General features: G+C 40.1%; 1 protein-coding gene across 1 annotated transcript; it reads left to right on the top strand.

The window, feature by feature from the left end:
• Nucleotides 1–20449: 20449 nt before the first annotated feature.
• LOC146560082 (uncharacterized) lies at nucleotides 20450–22345 on the top strand. Its single transcript, XM_085243917.1, has 5 exons — nucleotides 20450–20626; nucleotides 20709–20870; nucleotides 21009–21047; nucleotides 21476–21544; nucleotides 21831–22345. The coding sequence occupies exons 1-5, from the start codon at nucleotides 20465–20467 to the stop codon at nucleotides 22137–22139; spliced, it is 741 nt and encodes a 246-aa protein (XP_085100043.1). The 5' UTR covers nucleotides 20450–20464; the 3' UTR covers nucleotides 22140–22345.
• The last annotated feature ends 2759 nt before the right edge of the window (nucleotides 22346–25104 follow it).

Below are 25104 nucleotides of genomic sequence, written 5' to 3' on the forward strand. Positions count from 1 at the left end.
GTATCTTCTGATTTGCAATCTTGCTGTTGTTGACATACTGTATACCTCTAGTGCCACTCCAACAATGATCGGAGTTCTTCTTGCTGGTGTTAATACCATATCATATGTGGAGTGTTTAATTCAAATGTGTGTTTTCCAGCTGGGATCAACAATGGAGATGTTTTCTTTAACAATTATGGCATTTGATCGATTAATAGCTATAATTTATCCTCTTCGGTACCATAGTTATTTAACAAATACACGTATAATGGTACTTACATACATTCTGTGGATTGTTGCCTCTGGTTTTGTGGCTCCTTTACTTGCAATAGTTGTCCCTCTCCCTCACTGCACCTTGAGGCTTAGGTACACTTTCTGTGACGCTGCTGCTGTATTACGAACCCTTTGTGTTGACCCAGAGAAATATTTCAATCAAGGTGCCAGTAGGTTATTTTTTCTGTTATTTTTCACATTCGTTTTCATTTGTCTTTCATACTGTGGGATCTTGTTTTTTGTGAAATTATCATCAAATAACGACAGAATGAAAATGGGAAGCACTCTTGTGAGTCACTTGATTTGTGTAATATGTTTATACTGTCCCATTTTTTTACATGCTATTTTGACCAGGTTTGGTGTGGTATTAACTCTTGAAGAACGCCAAGGTTTATCAATTGGCACCATCCTCGGTCCATCTCTTGTAAATCCTTTTGTGTATTTTCTTAGGACAAAGGAAATTAAAAGTAAGATTTTTAAGATACTTAGAAAGGCTAACACAGCTCGTTAGAGTCTTGTGAACTGTGAGTACACTTACTTTTAAAATAGGCAGAAATGTTGGAATATTCATATGCATTTTTTAAACTTTGTCCTGGTCAGATTTGTGAAATTTGAGTCCTATTTATGTGAGAAGAATCAACCTGTAAATCATTACACTTACAGTCGTATTTAAAAAGTAGATTGAAGATTATTTTCTTACACAACAAAATTTTGAAAGACAAAATATTCCAATTCACTGTGGCACATTTGAGTTTTGGATTAAATGCACTGACAGCTCAAAGAGCTTACGATTCAAGTAGTGAACAGGCAATTTCTCTCATTGATTCTTTATCATGATTATTTGTTGTTGTTTGTGAGCAACACTGTTCGACAATAACAATTTATGAAGTAATTACTGTGTTATTTTGAACCAAAATAATGTTTGTCATTAAATTCCGGAATACCTGAGAAGAAAAGGTTCAATTGTTTGTTTTGTTTTGTTTTGTTTTTTGTAAGTGGGTGAATGACAACATTCTTAAAATATAGGGAATTGACCAGATAACAAGCAAGCAAGCAATTTATTTATATAGCACTTTCAGATCAGCCCCCAGCTGAACACAAAGTGTTGTACACTTGACATACCAGAAATGATACATTGAACATGTTAAAAAATAAGAAATAAAAAAATAATATAAAATAATTTCTTTTTAAAAAAATAAGATGATTATTAAAATGACATTTAAAATAATAAAATTAGCACAAATAGCAAAAACAATAATAAAATAGTATAAAAATGATGAAGAGAATAACATTTAAAACAATAAAAGCAGGGTCAGACTGTGTCATAAGCCAAGGAATAAAAATGGGTTTTAAGACGTGTTTTAAAAGTGGACAGTGAAGGGACCTCTCTAATGTGACAGGAAAGATTGTTCCACAGATTAGGAGCAGCAATAGAGAAGGCCCTGTCCCCTCTGAGCTTTCTCTTGGACCTGGGTACCTCCAGGAGCAGCTCGTCAGCTGACCTGCGAGACCTGGGGGGTGAGTGAGGATGTAGAAGCTCAGAGAGGTAAGTTGGGGCAAGACCGTTTAAACATTTAAAAACAAACATGAGAATTTTAAAACGAACTCTAAGATATACAGGCAGCCAATGGAGTGAAGCCGGGATGGGAGTTATGTGCTCTCTTTTACGAGTTCTGGTTAAAAGTCGTGCAGCAGCATTTTGGACCAGCTGCAGACGAGAGAGAAGATGCTGACTAACTCCAAAATACAGTGCATTACAGTAATCTAAAATGACGAACGAAATAAAAGCATGGATTACCGTTTCAAGATGCGGCCTGGATAAAATAGGTCTTATCTTTGCCAAGTGCCTTAAATGATAAAAACTGGACTTGACAGTAGCCCTAATTTGACCGTCTAATTTAAAATCACTGTCCATCTTAAAACCCAGGTTTGTAACAGATTTAAAAAACTCTGCCAGGGGTCCCAAATCAATAGGGTTCACAAGGTCCACTAGGACCAAACAGAATCACCTCAGTTTTGCTTGAATTACATCTTAGAAAGTTTAGGGACATCCAAGATTTAATGTCTTCTAGACATGCTAGAAGTGGCTTAATAGAGAAGGCCTTTTTCTGCTTCAGAGGCAGATAAATCTGACAGTTTCTTCCCTCCCCATCCTCAGCTGCCTCCCTATCCCCGCTCTACCGCACCCACCCACACACGCAGGGCTTGGGGTGCAGGTATGTCACCAGGGTGCAGGGGAGGCACTCCCCCTCTGTCCCCTTCTGGCCGCCTGTGCTTCAATTTTATTCTGCAACCTAGACATCCACATTACTCACACTCTCACATAACACATACATATAGGGCCTTGGGGGTGAGCACTTTTTACAGCATCCAGAGGATGGTCGGTGTATTCCAACCCACCTCTGGCGCTGGTGCCCTACCCTCAATTTTAAATGCATATAGACACTAAGGGTTTTCGGGAGGAGCCGTGCTGCTCTCTGAGAGGAAGCAAGTACCATGCTCTCCTGAGTTTTAAATGCACTTTAGAACAGCACACAGCAACACTACATATGAGAGGGTGTAGGGAGGTTTGAGGTCTTCACTCACCCCGGTTCTGTTAGCCGTCAGGGCTGGGGGGCTGGGAGAAGGTGCTGGCCGTCAGATAGGGGTCTGGGATGCGGGGCCTCCCTGCTACTGCAGATAAGGAGGTGGTTCGCTTGCCTCCACCCCAGAGAGAAGGGTTACATCTCCTGGGTCTAGGTGCGGCTTGCCCCTCTGAGGGCGGGAGTACCTGGACCTGGGATATAGAGTATGTTTGGGGAGTGCAACTGTCTGTGCAGTGTCTATTTGTGTCTGTCTACACGTTGGGTGAGTGCTGAGTATTTGGTTGTGCATATGGGGTGGCAATGCACGTTTGTGTCCCCGTGCGCCTGTTCGTCTGTGTCTATATGTCAGGTTGGGTCTTAGACTCAACCTCTCTGGGTACATCTCAGGCCCTCCTAAGTATGGAGGCCTATCTCCCCTCACCACACTCCCTGCCGGTGGCTGATGCCCTCAGACATTGGTGTGTTGGTGGTCCTTGTCGTCTGGGGCTGGGCGCTGTTAAGGGTTCAATATTGAGGAAGGGTACAAGAGGTGATCGAAGAATAACCACACTGATCCGGCCGGGTGAAGTCAAACGATGATTTTAATACACGCGTGGGAAGATCACCACAGACAGCAATTGATATCATTAAAAACCTTTAAGAGTGCTGACTCCGTGCTATGAAAGTTTTTAAAACCTGATTGGAAGACCTCTAAGATACCATTCTCATTTTAAAAAATCCATCAATCGGCAGTGTACAATTTTCTCTAAGATTTTAGACGTAAAAGAAAACTTGGAGATAGGCCTGTAGTTAGCCAATACAGTGTGGTCCTTGGCAGGTTTCTAATGCAAGGGTTGTACTACTGCATGCCTAAAATTAGCAGGGACTACACCAGTTATTAAACTGCTGTTTATAACAGTAAGAACAGCCTGGCCTATGCTAGGAAAAATATTCTTAAAAAATTGTGGTGGGACAGGATCATTTGGGAAACCAGAGGGCCTCAAGTGGCTGACGACATCCTCTAAATAAGAAAGAGTCACAGGCTCAAACTGGTTAAAACAGCAGAGCAAGGGATCAAGACAGAGGGGTCAGACTCAGGGGAAGAAATGAGAGCCCGCGTGGTTACAACCTTCTCAATGAAAAAACACATAAAATCATTAGACAGTTTATGAGAGGCTTCCAAACAGCCACTTTGTGGAGCATTTAAGACTGAGTCAATAGATTTAAATAACACACGTGGATTGTGACTGTTGGAGGAAATAATCTTAGAGAAATATTTTCTCTTAGCCTCTTTGACTGTATCCTGATAGAGGCGCCAGCAGTCCTTTAGGATTTGAAGAGACACCTGCAGTTTGTCCCTCTTCCATCTGCGTTCAGCTCTACGACACTCCCTCCTCACAGCCCGAGTGGCGTCATTAAGATAAGATAACTCTTTATTGTCATTGCACAGTCATACATACTGTAGTACAATAGTACAATGAAATTGGAAAACTGTCCTACGTCGGCACTACATGTAACACAACACGACACATCACAACGCAACACAAACAACACAACACAGTATAATAACTTAGTAATAAAAAGAAGAATAAGTGTATTTGTATTGCACACTGTTATTATTGCACATTAATTATTATTGCACCTTGTTATAAATATAAATATTATTATTATTATTATTATTATTATTATTATTATTATTATTATTATTATTATTACTATGGTTTTTACCGTTGTTAACCCCCCCCAAAAAAAGTCCAGGTAGGTAGCCAGTTAGGTCAGCTATTTGCCTTGATCAGGGCTATTGCCTTGTTGTAAAAGCTGTCCTTGAGTCTATTTGTTCGGGACCTCAGCAGCCTGAACCTCCTGCCAGACGGCAGCAGCTTGAACACCCCGTGTCTTGGGTGTGTACCGTCCCGTAGGATACTGCGTGCCCTCTTGAGACAGCGAGTGCTGTACAGGTCCTTCAGGGAGGGAAGAGGATGTCCAATGATTTTTTGGGCCATATTAATGACCCTCTGGAGTTCCTTTCTCTGTGCTGTGGTGCAGCTGGAGAACCACACACCGATGTAATATGTCAGCACACTTTCAATGGAGCAACGGTCCATTTTTCTGAGGATTCTCAGAAAGTGGAGACGCTGTTGGGCCTTCTTTAAAAAACTGCAGAGGTGTTAGAGCTCCATTGGAGGTCTGTGTCTATGTGCACACCCAGAAACTTGAAACTAGAGACCCTTTCCACACACTCCCCGTTGATGCTGACAGGCTGCAGCTCAGACTTCCTCCTTCTGAAATCAACTACCAGTTCTTTTGTCTTGTTGGTATTGAGGTCCAGGTTGTTATCTACACACCAATCTGACAGCCTCTGAACTTCAGCTCTGTACGCCGTCTCATCTCCCCCAGAGATGAGCCCCACCACGGTGGTATCATCTGCAAACTTGATGACTGCGTTGTCTGGGTGGGAACTAACACAGTCATGTGTGTACAGAGTGTACAGTAGGGGACTCAGTACACAGCCTTGTGGAGAGCCGGTGTTAAGGCTGACGGCTGAGGAAAGATGAGGCCCCACTCTAACTCTCTGTACACTGTCTGAGAGGAAGTCTCTGATCCAGCGGCAGGTGGTAGAAGGAAGTCCAATTTCCAGCAGTTTAACTATTAGTCTGTCCGGGAGTATCGTATTCTTCAGTTGATCTGTTAGCTCTGTATGCGAACTGGAGCGGGTCGAGGTTGGGTGGCAAGCAGGACATGATGTGACGTCGGACCAGTTTCTCGAAGCACTTCATTATAACACGTGTTAGAGCAAATGGTCGGTAGTTGTTGAGGCTGCTAATGTTAGTACACTTTGGCAGTGGGACAATTGTGGCTGACTTTAGGCACAGTGGGATGCAGGACTGGGACAGTTAAGTGTTGAAGATCTTAGTGAAGACCCCAGGCAGCTGGTCTGCACACTCTTTAAGGACCCTTGCGGTTACCCCATCTGGTCCGGCGGCCTTCCTGGGGTTCACTGCCCTCAGTGTGCGCCTCACCTCATATTCCTGCACTATGAGGCTTGGGCTGCTGCTGCTGTCCGATGTTTTTGCTGCTGCTGCCTCTGGTCCCTTCACCTCAAAGCGTGCGAAGACGTGGTTCAGCTCCTCCGCAAGCGCCGCGTTACCCTCAGTCAACGTGGTATTGCAAGGTTTGTAGTTAGTTAAGTGCTGAACTCCCTGCCATACCTGTCATGAGCTGTTGTTGCTGAAGTGGTCTTCGATCCTTCTCTTGTACGCTGCCATGGCTTCTCTGATGCCTCTTTTCAACTCAGATCTGGCTGCACTGTAATGCATACCATCACCGGATCTAAAAGCGGCGTCACGTTGCTTCAGCAAGGGTCAGTTTTAGCCTTGGGCTTCCTGGTTTTTAATGGTGCCACAGAGTCCAGAATAGTAAGGCAAGAATATTGAAACCAGGAGCTGAGGTCCTCTGTGTCCAAGGGAGTACGATCGGTGGGGATAGACAGCTGGCTAAAAGAAGCAGAGAACTGGGCAGCAGTGGAAGGGTTAATAATCCGACAGCGGCAAACAGGAGCGCTGGTTTGAACTGTAGTGCGTGAAAACACAGCATCAAAAAATACAGCCATATGGTCAGAGAAAGCAGTGTCGGTCACTTCCACGTTAGACACAGGTAGACTGTGTGACAAGACCAGGTCTAGTGTGTGTCTGTGTTCATGTGTGGGACCAGGTATGGACTGGACCAGATTAAAAGAGTCAATGAGACTTACAAACTCCTTCACCAGAAGTTTATCAGGGCAGCAGACATGGATATTAAAATCTCCCACAATAAGAAAATGATCGTAGTTGGGCATAATCCCAGCTAGAAATTCTGAAAAGTCATTTATGAAATTCTTATTGTATTTAGGGGGGCGATAAATAACAGCAAAGAGCACAGAGTTAGAGCGATTAACTTCAAAACACGTGAGCTCAAAGCTGGAAAACGAGGGCTGTAAAAAACACTGTTTACATTTAAAATCCTTTTTAAAAACAACCGCCGTACTTCCTCCTCTGCCTGATGTCCTTGGTGTGTTAAAATAGGAACAACCCGCTGGTAAAAGTTCAGATAAAATACTGGACTCACCAGTGTTAAGCCAAGTCTCCGTGACACACATGAAGTCTAGTTTCCAGGAGGTGAATAACTCATTCAGAATAAAAGATTTGTTCACCAGCGATCTGGCGTTCACCAGCCCAATCCTGACAGGATCCGGGGATGAGGTATGAGCCTCAGCAGGGAGCCCGACACAGTGGCCTCAGATTGTGGAGGTTCGCCCGGCGTACATTGAGCTGAGGAGGACAGGGGTCACGGAGGAGCGGCGCGTCATCCTGGCAGACCACGGTGATGAGGCAGGAATCCACAGGGTCCAGGAAACGTCAGTGCACAAAAACTCCAGGAAATAATCTATGTATTCCTTTGACCATAGTGGGATGGTGCGCCAAAGAGATCTTGAGTTTAACCAGCCCACCACTGCGCCTACCCCGACGTCTTCGCCAGGGGAGGTAGCATGACAGCACGGCATAGGCAAGTCGGGATATGTGACAGCAGCGGACAGTAGGAATTCTGTCCTCCGTTAGAAAAAGCTGTATTTTGTCCAGAACTTCGGACGTTCAGAAGCGATTGGCAATCGTACACTAGTAACGACCTGATTTCTTTAGTGACACATGACAGGAGCAATATAAAAACAAAGAAAACTGACAGCGATAGACGAGCAGCCAGGTACACCGGCGCCATCTTGTATCGTCAGTATCAGTAGTAACAGTGCGAGAATTATAGTGAGCACACATGGACTGAAGGGAATTTTTAAACAAAGATAAAGATAAAATGTTTAGAGAAATGGGATCTTTTTATTGATTCCACTACTTTGATCAGCTCAGATAAAAATGTTTCTTAAATAACAAGCTCAGCTGGGGTAGGAACAGATAGCAAAATGACAGTTGCCAAAAGGAGAAATATGAATTTTCTTTAAAAAAAAAAAAAAAGTAATAAAAAAAGTACAAATATTTTCATCTTCGAATGTGGCAAGTTTTACTTATGGGCAGTCACCATTTAAGGTTGCACAGTTTGCATATAAACAACTGAACATTGTCTGGTGATACCTATTCTGTAATTTCAATAGCTTACAATAGATAGCTCATGCAGAATCAGGACATCTCAATCTGCTCTTCATCATTGCATAAGCCATTTATTTTTTCATGCTTTCTAAAGTCTATACAACAAACACAAAAAAGAAGCTTTTATTTTCAATGACATCATTGCTATCAATAAATAGGACTTTGTGCTTCTTACTCAAACATGGCTCGATGACACGGGCAACACAAAGCTGATTGCAACATCACCTACTAACTAGTGGTGTGCGGATCGATACTGAAATATCGATTCTTCCGATACCAGCAATTTATGTTCTAGAATCGATTCTCATATTATAATATCGAGATTTTAGTACTCTGGGGTAAATTTGTAGTTTTTCCATTAAAATGAACGCAGTGGAAAGAAACTATACCATTCGGATCGTCTAATTTGGAAGGAACTACTTCCTCTTACGCCTTTCATAGTCATATGCGAAATACGGCTGTATAAATGTGTCGCAGCCCCTGGCCTGCACACTCACAACAATGGCTGAGCGCAAACAGAGTCATGTGTGGACGCGTTTTACCTCCACAAACAGCCTAGACGCGGTTTGTGATATATGTGGCAAGACATTGAGGTGTTGTGGCAATACCACTGACCTCGTCAAACACCTCGGAGTAAATCACATCACAGAATATGATGAGCTTATGTTGAGGCGAACTGAAGAGGAGGACAGGGACACAGACGTCTCTCGCAGAGTCCTTTAGTGCTGCAGGCAGGCAACATGCTCAAATAGTGCACAACTTCAGTTTTCTTTTTATTTCTATATGATTATTCTGCATTATTAAGCAATAAAAACAAGTTGTCTGATGTCCTCTAATCATTATGAAGCAATATGGTTATGTTATTATTACAATTATATAATAAAATTATATATTGTATTATGAAATGCAATGAAACATTAAGTTTTTGTACAGAGTATCGGTATCGGATCAGTATCACCGATACCACCCTGGATTTTACTTGGTATCGGATCGGAAAGGAAATCAGTGGTATCGCACATCACTACTACTAACTATGGTTTTGAACTTTGCACCAATACAAACAGGAGAGTGTTAACGTCTATAGAATGAACAGACCAAGTGTAGAGGTGGGGAACCCAAAAAGAGACTATTGGAGACAGGATAATCTTAACAACAGGCAAGCCATTTATTTGGCTGATCCCAATACCAAAAACTCAACATGGAATGGAAAAAGAAACTAAACCTTTCAAATTGCCAGAACTAAACTAAGCAAAAACATTGGAGACACAGAGAGCTAGGAAACACTGGGGAGAATACACTGACAATCTGACAGAGGACAAAGTGAGACTGTCACAATAATTACACAGGGGGGGTGATTAAGGAAGTGAAGGCAGCTGGGAAACACAGCAGGGACAAATTAGACGTAATGAGACAGGGGAAGCAAAACTGAACATAAAGCACGAGAGACTATCAAGATAGAACAAGAAAAACACAGGAAACTAAAACAAGGAGTAAAACACAGAAACTTAGAGAAGAGAAAACAGTAACTATTTATTTATTTATTTTTTATTTATTTATTTATTTTTGCCTGTCCCATTTGGTTCTTTAGCCATCAGAATTGTTGTCTGAAGACCAACAAGGATACCCAATGGATTTACTTTGCCAAATGGATCATCGTGGCATTGCCGTATTGGTCCATTTGGTCGATCTTTGTTTTTATTATTTATTATATTTTATTTTCAGATGTTACAGACGGGACAGACATGAGTGAGGGATAGGAAAGGGAGAAAAAAAGAGGAAGGAAAGGAAAAACAGAAGGGGAGAGGGACAGTGAGAAAGGGGGGGAGAAAAAAAAATAAAAATCTCCTGGATCACCTGTTGAGAGAAAAATAGAAAACAAGCAAAAAAAACAAAGCAACATACTAAACACAACACCATCGCATTAATCTAGCTAAGTGTAAACAGCAGTAAATACTAAATATTCAATGTTGTTGTGCAGCACGCAGGACAGATGTGCTTCGAAGTAGCGGCCAAGAAAGGTGTAATTTGGGTCTACGAGCAGTGAACACCCGTGTGCATACCTGTGTGGATCAGCGCACTTGTATTCCAAAGGTTTCTCCATGTAACGATCTGCTAGGGAGTGTGGGGGGGCCACAGCCCCGTCCTCCAGGGTGTGAAGCAGGTATGGAGGAGATCAAAACTCCAGACATCCAGAGGCCCCCAGAACACAAGAGACCATGGAAGACCAACAGAGGGGCAGCCGCGCCACTGTTCCAGTAAGAGCTGAGGAGAGTCCCAGATGAGGGTTCACTCAGCAGCCGCGGAGCAGAAGCCAGGGGGAGTTGCAGTGACGCGCCCATGAGCTCCGCCGGCCCCCAGCTGTAGCTGAGTGACCGAGCCCCAGGCCGAGAGGCCGGGGGCACCCCACCTCCGAAGGGGCCCGAGCGAGCCCCAGGCTCCAGGCCCCGATAAGCGGCCGCCAAGGAGTGAGCCGGTGTGTACCTGGACGCCCACCCCCAGACACAAAGAACCACCAACGCACCGACACCTGAGGGAGTCCGCCACCGGCAGGGGAAGTGGTGGTGGGTGGAGATAGGCCTCCAAACCTTGGAGGGCCTGAGGTGTCCCCAGAAAGAGAAAACAGTAACTAAATACAAAGAGAAGACTGACATGGGAGACAAAAATAACAAAACACAAGAGGATGGGCAACACTGAAAATACAAAACTTTGAGATAACTAAAAACTGAATGGTAGAGTAAACATACTAAGAATACACAAGCGCAATACAAACATTCAACAAATCAAGAATCAGCACAGAATATACAAAACCACTAAAAAGCCCCCAAATTCTAAAACATTAGGTAAAATGACCGACTTGTATGACAATGTGGTGGTGGGATTGCTATGATATAAAAAACATATAATTGCAAGTCTTTGCTTTTTGACAGCTATTTTACTGTTGCATTTTAAAGTTTAGTAATTAATTCTGTATATCCTCCTGAATTAGTAATCACTATATATCATCCTCTTAGACTGAGACATGGCTTCCTCTAAGAATTAGGTTGTTACTTGTCATTTTTTTATTATTAGTTTTTGTTTTATTAGTTTTTAGCATTAGCTTTGATTTGTCTGAGAATTACTTTGAACTACCCTAATCAAAATGAAAGATGTTATAAAAACAAATTAAGCTGTAAGCTAGGTTGTAATTTCTGATTTATAATAATTATGGGAGATCAGAGCAATATAGCTGCTGAGGTATGGTCTGAAAATTATTAGTTCATTGTTTCACATGTGGTAAATGGCAGATATAGAACCACCAACTTTACAAATAGTAGACAACCTGCTGTACCTCCTGTGCTATAGAAACTCTTTAAGAGCCAAAGTAAAAAGTACATAAAAGCATCCAGCCATCGTCATCCCACCTTTGAGGGGATGGCAGTATGTTTCTGCAATCTCTAGGGATATGTAAATAGAAGATCGTCCATCCCTACATGAGGTGTCACTGGATGTCATTGGATGCCGAGTGAAAATGTACTGTTCTTGTGAAGCTTAAAATGTGAAAGCACAGGTGTTTTGTTGTTAACCCCAAACTATCTGTGTTTAGCTGGGTTATTATTTTTTGTTCTTAACCACTGTCTATTGCTGCTAAAGATTTGAAATATCTCTAACCACCTTTTGTTTGAGGAGTTTTTTTTTTGTTTTTCCTTTTTGTCTTATTACGTTATCAACTGAAATGTGGAACTTATTGTAATTTAATATTTGTTAAATATGTCTTTACAGAATGCTTCAGTCAAACTAACTTATTTTATTATAGGTGGCTTTGACACAGTCAAAAGGCCTGTAGCAGTTGGTGTGGTTATGCTGATAACTTACAGTGGGGCAAAAAAGTATTTAGTCAGCCACCGATTGTGCAAGTTCCCCCACTTAAAATGATGACAGAGGTCAGTAATTTGCACCAGAGGTACACTTCAACTGTGAGAGACAGAATGTGAAAAAAAAATCCATGAATTCACATGGTAGGATTTGTAAAGAATTTATTCGTAAATTAGGGTGGAAAATAAGTATTTGGTCACCTCAAACAAGGAAAATCTCTGGCTCTCACAGACCTGTAACGTCTTCTGTAAGAAGCTTTTCTGTCCCCCACTCGTTACCTGTATGAATGGCACCTGTTTGAACTCATCATCTGTATAAAAGACACCTGTCCACAGCCTCAAACAGTCAGACTCCAAACTCCGCCATGGCCAAGACCAAAGAGCTTTCGAAGGACACCAGGAAAAGTCTTGTAGACCTGCACCAGACTGGGAAGAGTTAATCTACAATAGGCAAGCAGCTTGGTGTGAAAAAATCAACTGTGGGAGCAATCATCAGAAAATGGAAGACATACAAGACCACTGATAATCTCCCTCGATCTGGGGCTCCACGCAAGATCTCATCCCGTGGGGTCAAAATGATCATGAGAACGGTGAGCAAAGATCCCAGAACCACACGGGGGGACCTGGTGAATGACCTGCAGAGAGCTGGGACCAAAGTAACAAAGGTCACCATCAGTAACACACTACAACGGCAGGGAATCAAATCCCGCAGTGCCAGACGTGTTCCGCTGCTGAAGCCAGTGCATGTCCAGGCCCGTCTGAAGTTTGCCAGAGAGCACATGGATGATACAGCAGAGGATTGGGAGAATGTCATGTGGTCAGATGAAACCAAAGTAGAACTTTTTGGTATAAACTCAACTCGTCGTGTTTGGAGGACGAAGAATACTGAGTTGCATCCCAAGAACACCATACCTACTGTGAAGCATGGGGGTGGAAACATCATGCTATGGGGCTGTTTTTCTGCCAAGGGGACAGGACGACTGATCCGTGTTAAGGACAGAATGAATGGGGCCATGTATCGTGAGATTTTGAGCCAAAACCTCCTTCCATCAGTGAGAACTTTGAAGATGAAACGAGGCTGGGTCTTCCAACATGACAATGATCCAAAACACACCGCCCGGGCAACAAAGGAGTGGCTCCGTAAGAAGCATTTGAAAGTCCTGGAGTGGCCTAGCCAGTCTCCAGACCTCAACCCCATAGAAAATCTGTGGCGGGAGTTGAAAGTCCGTGTTGCTCGGCGACAGCCCCAAAACATCACTGCTCTCGAGAAGATCTGCATGGAGGAATGGGCCAAAATACCAGCTACTGTGTGTGCAAACCTGGTAAAGACCTATAGTAAACGTTTGACCTCTGTTATTGCCAACAAAGGTTATGTTACAAAGTATTGAGTTGTATTTTTGTTATTGACCAAATACTTATTTTCCACCCTGATTTATGAATAAATTCTTTACAAATCCTACCATGTGAATTCATGGATTTTTTTTTCACGTTCTGTCTCTCACAGTTGAAGTGTACCTCTGGTGCAAATTACTGACCTCTGTCATCATTTTAAGTGGGGGAACTTGCACAATCGGTGGCTGACTAAATACTTTTTTGCCCCACTGTATTTACTAGCTGTTACTGGCAGTTTGGTCAATATCCTCTTCATTGTTTCTGACAAGCAGTTACATAAACCAATGTATCTTCCGTTTTGCTATCTTGCTGTTGTTGACATATTGTATACCTCTAGTGCCACTCCAACAATGATCGGGGTTCTTCTTACTGGTGTTAATACCATATCATATGTGGAGTGTTTAATTCAAATGTGTGTTTTCCAGCTGGGATCAACAATGGAGATGTTTTCTTTAACAATTATGGCATTTGATCGATTAATAGCTATAATTTATCCTCTTCGGTACCATAGTTATTTAACAAATACACGTATATTGGTACTTACATACATTCTGTGGATTGTTGCCTCTAATTTAGTGGCTGTTTCACCTGCAACAGTTGTCCCTCTCCCTCACTCCACCTTGAGGCTTAGGTACACTTTCTGTGACTATGCTGCTGGATTACGAACCACTTTGTGTTGACCCAGAGAAATATTTCAATGAAGGTGCCAGTAGGTTATTTTTTCTGTTATTTTTCACATTCACTTTCATTTGTCTTTCATACTGTGTGATCTTGTTTTTTGTGAAATTATCATCAAATAATGACAGAATGAAATTGGGAAGCACTCTTGTGAGTCACCTGATTTGTGTAGTATGTTTATTGTCATGGTCCTGGGTTGCTGATCCAGCGCTTTAAGTTTATCATTATCATTTTTCTAGTTTATTCTGATTTTGTATTTGTTCTTAGGGTTTGAGTTGTGTGTTTCTATCATCCCTACCTGTGCCTCTCCTCTGTGTTCTGTTCGTGTCCTCAGTTGGTAGTGTAAAACAGTCTGTGAGTTTCCTGTTTTACTTTGTAGGTTTGTGTCTTGTTATGTCCATTAGTTCAGCGGTCTCCAACCTTTTTTGCGCCACGGACCGGTTTATGCCCGACAATATTTTCACGGACCGGCCTTTAATGTGTCGCGGATAAATCCAACAAAATAAAACTAGTACCGGTACCGAAAAAAAGAAGATTTATTCCTAATACATGTGAAAAGACCCAGGAAAACCGAGTTAACAATCAAAACGATAACAAAATAACGCTGAAAACCGATAAAAACTCTGAAAACCATACATTTCACACCTGAGCCTCAACTCTCGCGGACTTGCACCAAACGACTCACGGACCAGTACCGGTCCGAGGCCCGGGGGTTTGGGACCACTGGATAAGTTCCGGCTGTGTCCCCGCCTGTCTGCCATTTCCTAATTACCTGGTGTGTGTATTTATACTGCGTGTCTGCCTGTGCTCCTCGTGGCATCGTCTGTGTTTCTCTGTGAATTGTTCGTGTACTTAACGTTATTCCGTGTTTCTCCGTGTCTCTCTGCTCCTCGCTCCGTGTCCTCCTTTTGCATTAGTTTTCCCAGTTTAGGGTTTTGTTCAGTTCTGCTCACACTTTGGTTATTGTGCACTGTAAATAAAACCCACTTGCACCTCCGCCAGTGTCTGCTTGTGGATCCTCCTTTCTCACCTCAACACGACTGCTGCCCCAGCCGTGACATTTATACTGTCCTCTGTTTTTCACAGTTATTTTGACCAAGTTTGGTGTGGTATTGACTCTTGAAGAACGGCAGGGTTTATTAATTGGCACCATCCTCGGTCCATCTCTTGTAAATCCTTTTGTGTATTGTCTTAGGACGAAGGAAATTAAAAATAAGATTTTTAAGATACTTAGAAAGGTTAACATAGCTGGTTAGAGGCTTGTGAACTGTGAATGCACTTATATGTAAAATAGACAGAATCATTGGTGTTACAGGAAAAATGATTCTATGTTTCTTTACCTTCTTTTAAATGTACAAAGATGCCCTTTGTCTATGGTTAGATTAGTTTAGAATTATCCTTTTAGACTTTCCCAGCAAAGACATATTGTTTTGGGACATATTGTTTTAGATTGTTTTATCTCTCACAGCTCTCTCCCAGCTCTCTGCTGACGAGACTAGTACCACATATGGAGTTGTTTATTTTATCTGTTTATTATTTTCTTATCCTGTTCTCACTGTCTCTGTGCTCTGTGCCTATAAAAAATGCCAAGCCACTGTGCATGGTGTGAGTTGTTTTCTGGCAGCTCACCCGTGTACACGTTTAGCAAAGAAAGTAACTTTGTCTCATTGTGTCTTTATTTCTCCTGGGTTTTTTGCAGAGTTTTCTCCTAACAATTGGAAAGTTCATGTACGAATTTTCTAAACTTTGTTCTGGTCGGATTTGCGAACTTCTGAATCCTATTTAGGAGAGGAGCATCCACCTGTGAACTGCTATTATAACTTTATATATGTTATGATCATTTATATTATGTAAAGCACTTTGTGCTACATTTTCTCTGTATGAAAAGTGCTTTATAAATAAAGATTGATTGATTGATTGATATGACAGTCACATTTTAACCAAATAGCCTCGGGACTATTTACTTACACAACTGAATTGTTGAAACACAAACTGTTCCTATTAATTCTGATATATTTTAAAGTTTTCATTAAAATGCACTGTTTGTTTGTGAGCAGCATTATGTGACAACAGTTAATCTGTTAATAAAATAATTACTTTGTTATTTTGAAACAAAGTAAGAAAATGACATTTGTTATCTTACTAACGTTTTAGTATGTGTGTTTGCTATTTCTTTCTTTTTAGGTGGATGGATGACAGTATTCTTATAATAAGCAGTGAATTGACCAGATAACAAAGAAACAATGATTATAGTGAGCATGTAGGGGCAGGGATTGTAAGATTTTTTAACAAAGAAATAGGTAAAATTGCAAGAGAGCAAGAGAACGTTTTCGTTGAATCAGCTAATTTTCCTCTCAGGTAAAAACGTTTCTAAAACAAGAAGTTCAGGAACACATAAAAAAAGGAAAAATGCCAAAGGAGAAATATAAATTCTCACCTGACTCATTTTTGCCCCTACAAAATACGCAAGAAATGTTCACAAAAAGTGTGACAGCATGTGTAGTTCGAGCAGTAATATCATCAATGGTGTCAAATAACACCCCACCACATCTGCTCTTTGAAACATTGCATCTTTGATTTAGTTGCTGAAAGAATTTGAAACAAGTTTTAAAAGAAGGAGGTGAATGTGCCGAAATACATGATGTCAACTTTTTCTTTTCTTTTTTTTTTACAGAAAAGAGTCTGGAGTCTGCCTTCACAATTTAAAAAATTAACGGTTGGTGGCTTGTTTCAATCAAATAGTTGGTAAGTAGTCTAATTTTTGCAAACTGCATGCCACAAAACCTTTGGTAAAATCAGTGTTTAGGCTTTTCTGACTCTGAACTTTATCAAGTTCAAATGTAGCCTACTTTTGACACAGTGAAAATAGTAGAAGATTTATTTAGTGTTCATTTTAAGAGTTTACTGGACAAGTTCACCTTCACAAATTTAAAATATGATGCTTAGTGGCATTTTAGTCGTGAAATAATTTACCTTTTCAAAGCTGCACTGCACCAAACCTAAACGTTTCTGACTCTGTACTTTCCAAGGGTTAGCCTATTGTGTACTTCACTTATGTAAAATTGCTTTATTATTTTATAACATTTAGAGTAGTTGACCAACCTGAATTGAAAATGAACTGTAGTTACTGTTTTCAAAGCTTGTGTTATCCAGGTTGACTGTTTTTAAGTGAAGTAAAAGTCTAAAAGTAAAAACTGTTCTGCTAGCATTCTGTCCTCATGGCTTTTGTGTTATTACAGTCTGACGATTGAAGGAGCAGTAGCATGCGAGAGATCATCCAGCACTGCACTAAAGACAGCCAGTAAAGGTGATTTTAAAACGATTTGGCATCAAAATGTGGAATTGCAAGTTGTGTAGTTTTTCTACTGCCATAAAAGTCATGTTGTTGAAGCATTATCGGCTCAACCATGGTCAGTACTCCACAATTTCACCCTTACCCTGTCTCTACAACACATGCATGTGTACATTTAGTACATTTAATTCATTAAAGATACACATGTCAAGAATGCACACTCCCACACAAAGAAAAGACGGTTCTTATCTAGATTTGAATAAATATGGATTTTGTTGCCCTGTGTGTAATTTTAAGCAGCCATTTATTGAAAGCCAAATGTTTATCCATCTGAGGGGGCATTTAAAACGAAAAGAAACTGTTCCATGTCCTTTCAAGAACTGTAATTTTAAAACCAATGTATACTCAACCTTCAATGCCCACAAATGCAGAGACCACCAAAATTCAACAAGTTACAATGAAGGCATTGTGCAAAGTGTTATAAATGTAGAACAAAAAGATGACATGCAACTTGATTCAATAGAGTCATCAGATGACAATCAAGTGGCATCCACCAGTGAAATCAGTGGAAATGAGGGTTTAGAAGAGCAGTTGTAATACAATCTGGCTGGATTTTTCTTGAAAATGCAGACCATTCTCCATGTGTCCCAGAGAGCAACACAGGAGATTATTGAGCATATTGATCAGTTGTTTTTGTTATCAGTACCTCTGGTTAGAAAATCAGTTGTAGATATACTGAAAAAGCACAACTGTACATATACGGACAAACTGGTGGATGAGATTTGTCAGGCAGTTTCTGATAGTAATGTTTTACATAAATGTGTCACATCTGAAGGACCACTATCTACAGCAAAGAGGAGGAAATCATATTACGAAGCAAATTTTCCATATGTCAAACCTGTGGAGTATTTAATTGAATCATCAAAGCACACTTATATGTATGTGCCTATTCTCACATCTTTGCAATTGTTGTTGAAAAAAAATGATGTGCTTGAAGAAATTAAACAAGCACCCACACAGATTCCTGGACATTTCATGTCATTTTGTGATGGATCCTACTACCAGGAAAATGTTCTACTGTCACAAGAGGGACAGAAATTGTCAATAATACTTTAGGTGGATGATTTTGAAATCGCAAACCCACTTGGTACCTCAAAGAAAATACATAAAGTCTTTGCAGTTTATTGGACACTGGCAAACTTTCCAGTTAAATCTCGTTCTGCTCTACACTGCACTCAGCTTGCTCTGCTGTGCAATTCCAATGATGTATGCCAGTTTGGGTATAAGGAAATGTTGTCACCACTCTTAAATGATCTGAAAACTCTTGAAGAAGTAGGTGTCTACATTGAGACTCTTGGTGAATGTCTTAAAGGCACTGTCTACTCTGTTGTGGCAGACAACCTTGCTGCCCATGGACTTGCTGGTTTCAATGAGAGTTTCAGGTCTACATATTTCTGTAGGTTTTGTCATGCCACCCAAACAGAAATGCAAACAGAAAATGCTGTTACAGGGAATTATGTAATGAGAACAAAAGATGCTCATGATAATCTTGTGCAAGAGCTTCAGAATGATGACATTGAGGAAAACTATGGTGTTAAAAACCCCTGTGTTCTTTCTGACCATCTCTCTTTCTTCCATCCTGTCACAGGCTTCCCACCTGACCTCCTACACGACCTGTTTGAAGGTGTCGTTCCAGTGGAGTTGGCACATTGTTTAAAAGGTTTGATTTCTAAGAGATATTTTACCTTAGAAGACTTAAACAGAGCAATTCTGCGCTTTCCCTACCAACATTCTGACAAAGTTGATCGCCCTCATCCAATACCCTCAAATTTTGCCAGGCGAGGGACCATTGGTGAGAACGGGCATGAAAATCATGCCCTTCTTAGACTGTTGCCTCTTCTCATTGGCTCCAAAGTTCCAGAAAGAGACACTTTTTGGGAAGTGCTAATGGATTTAAAGGACGTAGTTCAGCTTGCCATGTCTCATACTTTTAGTGACGAGACCATTCAGTACATGGCCTGTAAAATATTAGATCACAGACAACTCTTTCAGGAAGTGTTTCCTAATGTTCGATTCTGCTCATCAGAAACAACATTTATTTTCTCTTGAAAGACTATGACACTTATTACGTTGAGCACTTGCGTTCATATGAAGTAGCAGAGAATCAACAGAGGGGTCTCCGTCACAGTGTAAAATCTCTGTGCCAACTGTCTGACCACATGCCGCATGTTGCTTACAAGATAGCAAATGAACTCATTCTAACAGCAAACCATTTCATGCCAGTGTCTGACTAAAGAAACAGAACTGAGACATCAGCTGATTCCACCAATTTCTGAACCAATGCAAAGGTAATTCATCTATTCAGTTTTTTTGTATTCACATAAATGTTTTTATATTTTTGCACAATTAATATTTTGCAAATAACTGTAAACACAAACATGTATTAAAATGCCACTATAATATGTGAAACCTGTCTGTTACAGAAATAACAAATTCAGATGGAGGCAACAGGAATATTGAAGCTAAGGGTCATCCTTGATAAGGATAACGCTGAAAAACTTATTTTGCCATCTCGTCCAAACAGTGTGCAAGCCCTCATAGATGCGATCAAATCTAGGCTAAATTTTACTTTTGACTTTCGGCTTCAGTTTCATGACCCAGATTTTGATAATGCCTTGTGTAATTTGGTTAACCTGCCAGCTATAGCATCTGTTAAAGTTGTCAGGTTAGTTGAGCTTGACCGGATTTCAACGAGCACTGATGACACAATCCTTCAGACTGATAGCACTGATACCATAGATTCACCAGAGCGTATTAGTAGATGGCCAGAAGTTTTTATTGTTCCGCCATTTTCTTATGAAGTGGAACATGTATTAAGAGAGGGTAATGCAGCATTTGATAAAAATGGGAAAGTAATTACGCTGACACGAGATCAAAAACACAACATACTTGAGACAATGGGGGAAGAAATCTACAAACTAAAAGCATACCCTAGTACAACACAAATTGGCAAGGCTGCAGAAGCTTTAGTTAGAAAACATCCCTGTCTGAAAGAGAGGAATTCTGACACTGGGTGGGAAGGGTGGAAGAATAGCCTGAGATATAAAATGGGAAACCAAAGAAAGAAGTTGGCTAAAGCTGGCATCATGGATGTTGCTGTGAATGCTGGAAAGCGCAGCAGAACAAACCGAGATGGAGCTTCACCAAGGGCCAATATTAAAAGACCTAGGAGAGGTGAGGTCAACTTCCTTCCTTCTTATCCTTCTGGAGAAACAAGGGAGTCTCTGGAAACCAGAAGACTTGATGGTAGAGGAGTTCAAGAAGACCTCAGCAGAAAGAGACATCCCTCTCATTCATCAGCATATGATGCGCACTTTTGCCCTCCGGCGTGAAGAGATTGTCACCACTTCTCCTCCTGTATCAGAGCTCAAGGACAGATGGCCAGCACTCATTCATGAGACACAGGTAAGTACAACTACATATATAACATTTGCTGTTCATATAGTATGCTGTGTTTTGCTTATAATATTTTTGGAATTCTCTTCAGCTCTACTTTGAATTTCATCGGATCACCAATCAGACTCTGCCACATGTGTTTTATGCTGCACTGGATGATTATGCTCCTCAGCTGATTGGACTTTACAAAAAGAGGAAAACTGGATGGGTCGGTGAAAGGATGGAGCAGCTTTTGTTGGCATATGGAAAACAGGTATTTAAAAATACTAATTATTATTCTGCTTGCTTGGCAGTTGCCATTGTTATGTTTATATATATATATATATATATATATATATATATATATATATATATATATATATATATATCTTTATTTTATTTATTTTTTTAGGACAAAAACGACATCTATGCAACTAGAACAGCAGCTCTGGCCGCAACCCGTTCTCACTCCCAAAGCGTAACATTTTACGCTAGGTGACAAATCGTCACCATATTACGTTTTCGGCTACCCACCACGTTCCTAAATGACGACCTCGGAAAAAGAGGAAATATGAGAACCGTCTGGACTGAACCTACACATGTTCGCTCTTTTTCTTCAAATCGCTTAGAAACACGCTATTTAACATCATTAAAGTCCTGGTTAAGGTCAGGAATAAGGTTATGGTCAGGGCTAGGGATAAGGTTAGGTTTAGGGCTGGAATACAGGGCTGGAACGTCTACTACCGCGGGAGCGTCATTGCACTGGATTCCAGCAATAACCCGCCGCGTACCATAAGAACGCCGAAGGTCTCCTTTCGCGTTCCTCAGGAACGCCGCGGGACGTGACAAAACGTCGACATGTTACGCCTCGGGAGTGAGAACGCTCTGCTGGCCGGCCTACCAATGTACCTCAAGGAGGATTCTTCAGAGATTTTCAAAACATGCAAGGTACTTGGGTATTACAATAATTTGCACATTTGAATTTAAAAAAGGTTGAAAGGAGTTTATAAGTCATCTGGACTTGGGTTGAAAGTTGAAGACGTGAAGTTGAATGACTTATAAACTTCTTTCATCCTTGATTTGACTGGATGAATGAAAAATGACCCTTCACTGTCAATTTAAAACATGTTATGATATATAGAATTTTAAAAACTGAAGAAAGGTGCCTGACCATTTGTATTTATACTTTTAACAGAGGTATTACAGATGAATAATTGTGCACTGTGTATTATAGGAGGAAATTGAGTTCTATGAAGCCACAATTGCTCTGGTTGCTGATGTCGATGAAGAGGAGGTGCCTGGAGGAGTTCCTTTCTCACCACGTCAAGTGTTCATAGTACTTGAAGATCAGGTTGTTATGACTCATCACTCATGGACTGATGCCCTGGTGTGTTTGTTTGGGCTAATCTATGCTCTGCATCTGAGCTATCCTGAGAAGTGTACTGGCTTTTTTGAGTTCATTCAAGTAGTGTTGATGAAGCTAGACGATGAGAGAAAGCAACTAAAACCAAAATTGCAGACACTAAAAAATGAGCTTGTGTAGATGATGTTTGTTTTTCACTGTCAGTATAGTCGTGCTTTTTCAGTTATCTGTGAATGGCTTCAATAGTTTTATTTGTTCAGGGTAATTAGCTTTCTAAAAAGCAATGTGGAGAAAGCTAAGAATAAGGAGACAATCCATATTTGACGTTTTGTTTGTGATTGAAAAAAATCTTTACATAGTGTGTAATCTTAAGCTTATTTCTAAAAACACCTTTTAGTTACATGGAAATCTTTTGGAAGATAACTGATAATTAGTCAATATGTACAGTATACTTTCAAGCTTTATTTTTTAATTGTGTGATGAGTGCCAGTTTACTTGATTCGAGGTCTGGGCAAAACTGTTGAGAAGCCACAAATACCTTTGAGAATATTTTTTGTTAGTTCAGCTGTTTTCTATAGTTGCATTGCTGTAGTGCATCTGATTTCATTATTATACTAAATGTTACTTAAAATTGTGATTGTTATGGCTCTAATTGCCTCTAGACTATTGTTTTTTATATGATGTACACCTAAATGTGTGTTTTGTATATTTAATTGATTTTCAAAATGCTACAAAAAACATTCAAAATTCCCTAAAAGCGCAAGTTTTAAAATGCCTAATTATTTGTTTGTTTGATAATGGCTTTAGCAGTCATAGGTTATGACTCAAAGTATGGTTGTATTCATTCTGTATTTTCTCTGCAGTTAAAGTTAATAAAAACTGAATGGAAAGAACAATAGCTTGGTTTTGTGTTAATAGTACTTGAACCATTTGGTGCAATCGGTTTCCCCAAATGGATTAAGTTGTTTAAATACAACTATTTAAGTTAATTTAACTTAATTTGAATATGAGCATGTACCATTTTAAATAAGTTTGAATAAATACAGCATCTTAGTACAACAAATTTAATGGTTTAAGTTAAAACATACTAAAAACAATGAGTAAATAAACATAATGCATTTGAGTTACATTATCATATTTGCTTTGGGTTCTCGGGACTCTAATAAAGTACTTAAATAACCCAAAACTGTTTAAGTTATAAAACTTGAATCAATTGGTGCAATCGGTTTCCCCAAATCATTTGAGTTAACTTAACTGGTCAGGTTTTACAGTGCAGATACTGAACAGGAAAGAAAAGATAAGTTAAAAATAATACAGTATTGATCAGAAATAAATGTCCTCGGAACAAATACAGTCAATATTTACACCAAAATAAAAACAAGGTCCATTGTGTGTCCTATCATAAATGTGGGGCCTGATGCATATTCTGCATCATGAAAAAATCCATGACGCTGATATAATTTATGGTAGTGAGACCAGAGTAATCATCGACATGTATCTTTGAAATCCTCCTCTACAACCAATCTCAACAATTTTATAGTAGATGAGGAATAGAAATTATTTAAGAAGAAAGTAAGGATGAGGGTCTTGTGGAAAACCGGTTCGCAGTTGCTCACTACCTAGGAACTGTTAGTCTGCTCACCTGTTGATTCCACTTATTGGTTCCACTTGCATTTGTGCTATAATTAGCTGATTTCAGTTTGTGTGCCAGAGGAGGAAAATAGTGCCACAATCTACAGCATAGATATGAACTTTACTTTTATATTTTAGAGCCAAACCTAAAAGTTATTTTGGTAGTCTCATCCCACAGCAAATTAAAATAATGACCCAGGAAACATATGAATTTGAAAATAATCACCTATAATTTTAATATTACTCAAGGGCAGTGTTGGTCAAGTTACTTGAAAAAAGTAATCAGTAACTAATTACTGATTACTTCCCCAAAAAAGTAATCCCGCTACTTTACTGATTACTTATTTTCAAAAGTAATTAATTACTTAGTTACTTAGTTACTTTTTAAAAACACCATTTACAACCTGAATAGGTGATAAAGCGATAGCTCTTTCAGCCCAATTCTACTTTTTCTGCATAATCCATCATACAAAATGTAATCAAATGGAAAAGTCCCTTTTTAAAACTTGTTTTATTAGTTTACTTTTAACTTCATGCATCAAGCAAAAATTTAATTATATGCAACATTCTCTGACTGGAAGAAATTTGTTTAATATTTAAACCTATTTTCTGCACATTCCAGCACATCATTTTTTTTTTTTTTTTGTGTTTACACTCACTCTTTCAAATAGATGCAAGTAAAACACAGCAGAAAATAAATAAAATCAAAGATTAGCAGTCCTTTTGCTCTATTTTCACCTGTAAAGCAGGAGTTGGGTAGGCGGAGGTTTACCCTGGTGCAGGTGTGCCGCGGCGGTCAGTGGAAGAATCCGCGAGTTTCTCTGTGAGTTGCGCACTCGGTGGTTGCTTGGAAGTTACGGGGGGGTCTTTTCGCTGTAAAAAGAAGTTTTCTTCCCACGCACAACTGACACTAATGTTTTCGTCTTTTTTTATGGAATCAAACTCAAACTAAGGTCAGTACTTCCATGCTTTAAACGCTGCACGCTCATACGCCATTGTTGATCTGCACACAGCTGTTGTCATGAACGTAGCACTTGCTTACATCACTGTCATGACACATTCTCGCAAAAAAATCACGGTTTTAGTAACGCAGTAACGCAGCGTTCCTACGGGAAAGTAGCGGTAATCTAATTACCGTTTTTGCTATAGTAATCCCTTACTTTACTCGTTACTTGAAAAAAGTAATCGGATTACAGTAACGCGTTACTGCCCATCTCTGCTCACAATGCACAGCCAGCTGTTCATATTCTTATAATAAAAATGAAGTAATGTGTTAGGTAGCACTTTTTATTACAGCTCGTAACAAGGAAGAAACAAGAATGTAATCATATGGTAATTTCAAAGTTATTACCATTCAACTGCCCATGGTAGATTCTGCATAATAAGCAGAAAAAGAGGTGCGAAATTCAAAACTGGCTGTTTCTATTTAAAACATATGGACACCTTGTGTGGGCGTGGTGGTGTTTTTCTCCGCCTCCTCCTCTCTTGCTCCACCCCTCTGTCTCTCTCTTGC

This window comes from Mchenga conophoros, linkage group LG14, assembly GCF_057382185.1.
Source record: "Mchenga conophoros isolate Kocher_MC1m ecotype Shallow Benthic linkage group LG14, M_conophoros_male_GT1.1, whole genome shotgun sequence".
Classification (NCBI taxonomy): Eukaryota; Metazoa; Chordata; class Actinopteri; order Cichliformes; family Cichlidae; genus Mchenga; species Mchenga conophoros.

Bases quoted from the DNA above. Each gene is read 5' to 3' on its own strand.
- LOC146560082 (XM_085243917.1), top strand. From the start codon at position 20,465: ATGGTAGAGGAGTTCAAGAAGACCTCAGCAGAAAGAGACATCCCTCTC. The intron at 20,871-21,008 runs GTATTTAAAAAT...TTATTTTTTTAG, and splicing joins TGTTGGCATATGGAAAACAG to GACAAAAACGACATCTATGC. The intron at 21,048-21,475 runs GCCGCAACCCGT...CTCGGGAGTGAG, and splicing joins CAACTAGAACAGCAGCTCTG to AACGCTCTGCTGGCCGGCCT.